The sequence below is a fragment of the Phaseolus vulgaris genome, chromosome 3 (genome assembly GCF_051622355.1).
Source record: "Phaseolus vulgaris cultivar YP4 chromosome 3, ASM5162235v1, whole genome shotgun sequence".
NCBI lineage: Eukaryota > Viridiplantae > Streptophyta > Magnoliopsida > Fabales > Fabaceae > Phaseolus > Phaseolus vulgaris.
In genome coordinates this window covers 45,992,064-46,000,192 of record NC_143500.1, presented here as the reverse complement: position 1 = coordinate 46,000,192, position 8,129 = coordinate 45,992,064, and the positions used below count along the sequence as shown (strand labels likewise).

At 33.7% G+C, this 8,129-nt stretch overlaps 1 protein-coding gene across 1 annotated transcript; it reads left to right on the top strand.

The window, feature by feature from the left end:
* The first annotated feature begins 2,300 nt into the window (after positions 1-2,300).
* LOC137808043 (monocopper oxidase-like protein SKU5) lies at positions 2,301-6,965 on the top strand. Its single transcript, XM_068608939.2, has 9 exons — positions 2,301-3,012; positions 3,257-3,366; positions 3,455-3,725; positions 3,846-3,984; positions 4,586-4,952; positions 5,279-5,644; positions 5,724-5,802; positions 6,268-6,467; positions 6,571-6,965. Exons 1-9 carry the CDS (start codon positions 2,872-2,874, stop codon positions 6,671-6,673), a joined length of 1,776 nt encoding a protein of 591 aa, XP_068465040.1. The 5' UTR covers positions 2,301-2,871; the 3' UTR covers positions 6,674-6,965.
* Positions 6,966-8,129: the final 1,164 nt, after the last annotated feature.

Here is an 8,129-nt window from a genome sequence, read left to right as displayed (position 1 = left end):
CATCCTTTAAAAATATACATGAAGAAAAAAATCTTTAAGCTAAATAATGCACGAATATAACTGAGATTATTAAAGGTACAATTTTATCCTTATACATGATGCAAATTTTTAACTTAGTATTTGAAATTTATTAATTTGCTTCGTATATATATATATATATATATATATATATATATATAAAAGTGCAACACACTCTTAAATATGAACTTAATTAATAATACACTATATATAAAAGAAGAAAAATAAAAGATTATGAAAAAAAACATAAAATGAAATAAATAGAATTTATTTATGTGAAAACAAATTAATAAGTTTTTTTACTTAGGAATTAAACTAAAAATTGGTGAGACATTGGTGATTAAATTATACATGTTTAAGGTTGATTTGATGAAGAGTGCTTGAGGATTGGGTGAGTGCCCTTGAATGATGACTAGAATAGCATTATAATTCCCAACAACCAACTTTACAGTCTGTTGTCCCATCTCAATGTGCTTTTAATACCATTTCAATCACATGACCCTTCAATTGCCATGCTGGTGTCTCAAAACTTGTACGCAATTTCATTTCATTTATTTATTTTACTCATGGCAACGCAAAAGTAAACTCCAAAACAAGTTACTCATTTTATTTTATTCTTCAAATAATAATTCCTTTCTTTTACTTTTTTCGCATGCTTAATTCATTTTAGTTCCTAAACATTTTAAATAATCTTCTATGGTTTGATTAAACAACAAAGATTTAAATACTTGGTCTAAAATAGAACAAGATAGAAAATATTATTTATAATAATTACAAAATTTTGTCTAACATAAAAGTTTTAATAAAAAAATAATTATGAAATTTATTGATGAAAAAAAATAGAATAAAGGGGTTTTGTTTATAATTTATGTTTTGATCTTTCAACTGCGTGTGCATCTATGTTACATTGTCAAGCATCCAACTGGTTTTAATTAAAAGACAAACACAAAATATTTTTTTCAGTCTTGCAATACAAAGTTTATTTATTTTTATTATTGGTTGGTGCACCATATTCAGGCTAATTTTCCTGAATTATTGACTCTGTCAGATTTCTTCTTCTCAAATTGTGTTTTGCTAATTGTTCCTGATTAGGGTAGACAAGTAGTGTAGGTTGAAATGTCACCTTTATCACTAAAATTAAATTGAATCATATGACTCATGGTGGGTTACTTATTCACTTATAAGTTTGTTTGTGTTTTGGACAAGTAAGTCGAAATTTTCAAACGGAAAATATTTTTTTAACAATTACACTATATACACGTACTAGTCTATAATTTTATATGACTTAATCTAATTATAAAATTATTTTATTTTAAAAAAATATTGTTTTTCTAATTATAATTTGATACAGGATTATTAATATTTTTACAGATTTTACACTTACACTCTTGTGTGTATCAATAATGTTTAACTTTGTGAGATGTTTCTAGAATAAAAAGATAGGGCCAGGTCAGGATAATCATCATGTTAGTTGTATGAGAGTTTCTTTCTACAAAGGTATGAAAATAATTTTATTTGCATTGTAGAAGTATTCTTTTAAAACATTTATTAATTAAAACAATTTTACGGGAACTGATTCACGGAGTTCATATTTTTTTTTCCATTTTGGTTCACAGGTATTTATTTCATTCTGTATAACTCTTGAATCATGACACGTTTTCCTAATCTCAATGCTCACCAATTTGACTACTTCGCATTCAAAAGCTGTGATGACGAGTTCCCTTTGTTGTAATAAAGTGAATTTATAATGTTTGTTAAAATTGAGTGAAGAACTTAAACTGTAAAATAGTGGTTTTGAGGAGAATTTGAAGCTAATAATTCTGGCACCAGTTAAAGACAGAAAAGGTATTATTGCTTCTGTTATGGGATACTTTGATGCAAAACCGTTTTCAGTTTTAACTAATTAACTGACACACAGAAGGAAGAGGTGTGAAAATAAAAATTTGTATTAAAAAAAGAAAAGAAAATGTTTGAGAGGGATTGAGGCGTGATTTAACACTTTACATGGCTGGACTCACGTGGTATGCATCATGATGATCAGGGACCGTTGAGGTAAGTCAAAACAAAAAAGTGAGTATCAAACGGTAATTACGCGGAGCAGAGTGTTGGCCCCACACGGCCTCGAGCAGTGGGTCCACTAGAAGAATGGTTCCGGACTGGGTTTTGCAGAGATCCGACCGTTGCAACGCAATTTACGGAGTTGCCACTATCAAACCAAAACGGAAAGTGACCCCTCCATCCAACACCAAAATTAATTAATTCTTACTAATTCATAATTGAATAAAACAAATTGGCAATGCAAATACACTGTGTCCCTTTCATTTTCTACAGAGAAACAACACATAACAGAGAAAGCTACGGTCCCAACAACGGCTATATGCATAATATGCCTTTTGCATGTTTATGTTAAATAATGAGAGTATTATTAAAATTGTGATATTTAAAAAAGATGTTATATATTAAATAAGAAGTAGATGATGAAAATGAAAATGAAGTTAAATTTGAAATTAGAAAATAAAGTTTTGGTTGGGGTTGAGTGTTAGCATGTGCAGGTATGAAGTAGTATTGTTAAGAAAGAAATGAGAAGGTGTGAACTGGCTACTGGCTGTCATCTTTGGTTGAGGTTCATGCGGTGTGTGTCTGCTAAGTACTTACCCTTTTTCACACCACACTTCAAACTGCTGCTGCTCCTCCTTCCTCTCTCTTATTTCTTCATCTCTATCACTCTCTAACTCTTCTTGCTTTCTAATTTCCTTTGATAATGTAAAATCACAGCAAAGGAAAAAGCTACGCAACTAACTTCCCTCTAGATCCTTTTTGAAAGAAAAAAAAAAACCCACAAAGTTCCACACAATGTCTTCTTCTACAACTCTCTTCTTCTTTCTCGTCAACGTCTCCTTACTTCTCACCCTCTCTTCCGCTGCGGATCCATTTGTTTCCTACGATTTTGAGGTCTCTTACATCACTGCCTCTCCTCTTGGAGTTCCTCAGCAGGTTCTCTCTTCTCTCTCTCTTGCTTTCGTTTAAAATATCGAGCTTTACTTGCAGATCTGCATTAAGGGACCCTGCTAGATACTAATGTCATACGTTAACAATTGGACTTTTGAAGGGTTGTTAAGTGAATGCCGTTACGAGGTGTTTGTTTGTTGACGCAGTGAAAGTTTGGTAGGTGGGTGGGAAGAAAGAGCTACGGGGTTTTGCTGCTGCCTCTCATGTCTTGTCTGCATTGTTTTTGCAGGTCATTGCTGTCAACAACAAATTCCCTGGTCCTACTATCAATGTCACAACAAACAACAATGTTGCCGTCAATGTTCGGAACAAATTGGATGAGAGCCTCCTCATTCATTGGTATGTTGCTTGCTGGTTCAGTTTCAAAACTTCCTATGGAGCTTAGATTTGTTTACTGAGCTCAACTTACGGAACTTTCACGAGACAGGTCTGGAATTCAGCAGAGGAGGAGTTCGTGGCAAGATGGTGTTCTTGGCACCAATTGTCCTATTCCTTCTAAGTGGAACTGGACTTACCAGTTTCAGGTCAAGGATCAAATTGGAAGCTTTTTCTACTTCCCTTCCCTTCATCTTCAGAGAGCTGCTGGTGGATTTGGGGGTTTCATTGTGAACAACCGACCCATCATTCCTATTCCTTTTGATACCCCATATGGGGATATTGTCGTTTTTATTGGGGATTGGTACACCCGCAACCATACGGTTAGTGTGATAGTTGAATTTTTGGAAACTCCTATTTTCTGCTATAATTCAATTCATACTGGTCAAGTAAATAATAACATGGGTTAAACTGTTTGTTACTGGTTTTGCTTTGGAATGTAGGATATGAGGAAGGCCCTAGATGATGGAAAAGAACTTGGCATGCCGGATGGTGTTCTCATCAATGGGAAAGGCCCATACCGATATAACGATACACTTGTTCCTGATGGCATAGATTATGAAACAATTGAAGTCCATCCTGGTAGGTTCTTAGTAAAATTTAACTCATGTGGGACAAAGTGGGAAACTTCAATTTGTTTTGTAGTTTCTCTAACGTTATGCTTCTTTAGGGATATAAACATGGAATTCTTTACTAACACGCATGTCTGAATTGTGAGAAAAACAATGGACAGAAAGTTAGGCAAAAGCAAGCGAAGTCTTTCTTATTATAGTGGTGTGCATGACTTTTGTTTGGATAAATTTTTCTACAATAAATGAAAAATGTAAAATAAATGGAGCTTTTCTCATAAGCTACGATAAACTCATACACTCAACTTTTCTAGACACTTTTTCCACTAACTTTCCAAAAGATGAAATGTACAAGTTAATTTTAGTTTGTAAGAGAAACAATTTATTTTACTTACTTTTTCTTTTTCCTAACAAGTACATAGGAGGAAGTTTATCCAACACAGCTTGGTACGTTGATTATATCTGTAGTGTAGATGTTAATGCTATTGGAAGGAAAAGGTTATTGTGGTTCTCACAGCTGTAGCCATTATAATTTGTTTCCTTGGATGACTTTGAGTCTGGTGTTATGACATTTGTTATAATGATTTTAATGGTCATCACATGATGTACAACAGGAAAAACTTACCGACTTCGTGTACATAACGTTGGAGTATCAACAAGTCTGAATTTCAGGATCCAGAGTCATAACTTACTTCTAGCAGAAACAGAGGGTTCTTACACAGTGCAACAGAACTACACTAGCTTAGATATTCATGTTGGACAATCTTATTCTTTTCTGGTAACCATGGACCAAAATGCAAGTTCAGATTACTACATTGTAGCAAGTGCCAGGTTTGTTAATGAATCACGGTGGCAAAGAGTTACTGGAGTCGCTATCTTGCGCTATACAAATTCCAAGGGGAAGGCGCATGGTCCTCTCCCACCGGCTCCTGATGACCAATTTGACAAAACTTACTCAATGAACCAAGCAAGATCCATCAGGTCTGTGCTGCAATTTTATATACTCATTTGTTCGTGTTTCAAACTTCAATCTTTAGGAATAATGTCAAATTGAAGAACAGTTATTCTTGGTACTGAGTTTTTCTGTATATTGTTTTTGGAAGTTTAAGTAGTTAGAAATTTTCAGACGTGTTGAGCCTCAAGTGCATGATATATTAAATGTGTGGTAAATGCAAATATAAAACTTTAATATATTATTTTTATTATTGAATGTTAATTCCACTAGAACATATGTAGATTAGATTCTGAAATTTGAGAATTAAAAATTATCATCACTCACTCTTGTATTTCTTTTGTTAACTGTGCAGATGGAATGTATCAGCAAGTGGTGCTCGTCCTAACCCACAAGGGTCTTTCAGATATGGTTCCATCAATGTGACTGAGATTTATGTATTAAAAAATAAGCTACCAGAGAAAATTAACGGGAAGAGGCGAGCAACAGTCAGTGGAATCTCTTTTGTCAATCCTTCCACTCCAATCAGGCTTGCTGACCAGTACAAATTGAAGGGAGTTTACAAGCTTGATTTCCCCTCCAAGCCTATTACTGGACCATCTCGTGCAGAAACATCAATCATTAATGGAACCTATAGAGGATTTATGGAAGTTATATTGCAGAACAATGATACCAAGATGCATACCTATCACATGAGTGGATATGCATTTTTTGTAGTCGGGTACAGACTAATTCCCTCTCTTCTAAGTGCCATTCCATGTTTCAAGAACCAATAACACAACTCTATTTGTTTGCTGCAGGATGGATTATGGTGATTGGTCAGAGAATAGCAGGGGCACATATAACAAGTGGGATGGAATAGCTCGCACTACAGCTCAGGTATAGTTTTATCTTAGATTGTGTCTCTGACTCCTCTTGAACACTAAAATCATTGAAACTTTCATGTTTCCCAAAGCTGTCAAATGCTTCACTGGAACTTCTGTGCTGTTCTTATCACAAGTTCATAGTTAGTAGTTTCACATTCTCCCTCATGCTCCTGGGGAAGTCTTTGTTGGAACTTAATCACTCTTGTTTATCATGTTGCTGACTGACATACTAGTTTGGTCACAGAACTAATAACCTAGGATGAGATGTAGAATTGAGTTGTGCCATTGGTAATCTTTGTTCTTTACCGTTAAAATTACAGAACTGATGACTCCATCATTGCTTCAACAATCAGTTCCATTTTCGAAGTTTGTTTTTCACATACTAGTTCCTTAAACTTAACTAGTGCTAATCATTCAGTATCATGATTCGTAAAAGTTTTAATCTCACATCTGTTTGTTTCCAATGTCTCTCATTCAGGTTTACCCTGGAGCATGGACGGCGATATTGGTTTCCCTTGACAACGTAGGAGTATGGAATCTCAGAACAGAAAACCTTGATTCATGGTACCTTGGTCAAGAAACATATGTCAGGGTTGTCAACCCAGAGGTTACTAACAAAACTGAGCTGCCCATTCCAGACAATGCCCTCTTCTGTGGTGCCCTCAGTAAATTGCAGAAGTATGTTACAAATCCTTCTTCTCCAACTACCACCATTAACTTAGATTATGAATGGTTCTAAATTTTGAGGCCAACTGTTTTGTTTTTGTTTGTTTTCTTTCAGGCCTCAAGTTATTGCTTCTGCGGCATCATCAATCAATGAGAATACACTTGAGCTGCTTTTCACCTGGCTGATTGTATGCGCCTGGATCCACATATTCCAGTAAAAAGCACATTCCGGGTCATCCTCTCCTCTCTTAGTTGCTTGCCGGTGGACTTTTTGGCTTGTTGGTGAGGTTTGTGGTTGAGTTTTTAGTTTTGTAAGTCTTGTTTATATTATTGATCTTGCAGTGGTTTTGACTTGTATTCTTCTTCCTATTAGCTTAATGCTTGTGGTTCCGAGTTTAATTTATTGGGACTTGTCATTCTTTTAATGCCTATAGTTGATGTAGTAATGACAATTAATCACTCTCTCTCCATACATGTAACTTTACCTGCCGACGAGATTCATCATGGTCACTTTCCTCCTTTCATCTTTATATTTGTGGAATTTGTAGCCATGCAAGGTCAAAGAAGCATGGACCCAACTGAAGATGCTTCTCTAGCTGTCTTACAGATATGATCTAGCTAGCAAATCTTTAAAAAACAAAAGCAAAAAGGGTAACAACAAATTGACATAATGACACGACAAAACCGAGCATTTTTCTCTTGTACGTTTGCATGGACATTTAGCTGGATTTGCCTTACTGAGCTTGGTAGCTTTGAGATGTTCCTGCACTCTTCTCCATATTCTTCATTTTTGTTATGACTAATTTTTGTCCTAGAGGGGCCGTTACAGCTTGTTTTGTTGCCCCAAGATCGAAAGTGACAGTCCATAAATTTTCAACCACAGATTCGTCTCCCTCCCACAGATAAAGTTTAATTCAGCTTGTAACCCAAGAAAAAAAAATGAAAGAAAAAGGCCTTGTTTAACATGCATGTAAAAATTGACCAAAACAATATGAACGACATTTGCGGATCTTGTAAGTTGCGGATCTAACATTGGTTGAAAAAAAGATAGTTTGACGACTTTTATAATTTTTAATATAATGAGTTTAGAAATAAATATATATAGAATAAAGATATATAATAAAAAATATAAAAATAATAGTATTAGGAGTTGTAACTAGTTGTATAAAAATTATGAGTTTTGTATGTATCATTAATAAATCGTATATAATAGCTTTTTAGATTTGGAAAAATACACTTATGTAAGTAAATATTTTTGTTTAGAATTTTAAAATTGTTAAAAAAACATTTGTTGATAACTTGATATAGTTTATCATTTATTATTTACTTGATTGTTGTAGACCTTTGTTGTTAAGAATAATATTGCAAAATATATTTTTTTTGAATAAAGTTATAGTTAAAAATCATATAGAACGAAACAATTACTTAATTTATGATAATTTATTACCTTACTATATTTTGTATAAATCATATCATATATCGATTACTTTTTTTAATGTAGTAAGAACGGTCAATACTATTTTGCTAATGTCGTTCTCAATAATATATAGCATGATTAATTTATAAAGTATAAGCATGTTTAATATATCAACAAGTCCTAAAATTATTTTACAAAATTTAATCAAAATCCTAAACTAAAAGAGTTCACAGGGAACCACCACTTTTTTATTATTG

Excerpts from the sequence above, each read along its gene's own strand:
- LOC137808043 (XM_068608939.2), top strand. The coding sequence starts at position 2,872 with ATGTCTTCTTCTACAACTCTCTTCTTCTTTCTCGTCAACGTCTCCTTA. Across the intron at positions 3,367-3,454 it reads GAGAGCCTCCTCATTCATTG|GTCTGGAATTCAGCAGAGGA; the intron begins GTATGTTGCTTG and ends TTCACGAGACAG. Across the intron at positions 5,645-5,723 it reads TATGCATTTTTTGTAGTCGG|GATGGATTATGGTGATTGGT; the intron begins GTACAGACTAAT and ends TGTTTGCTGCAG.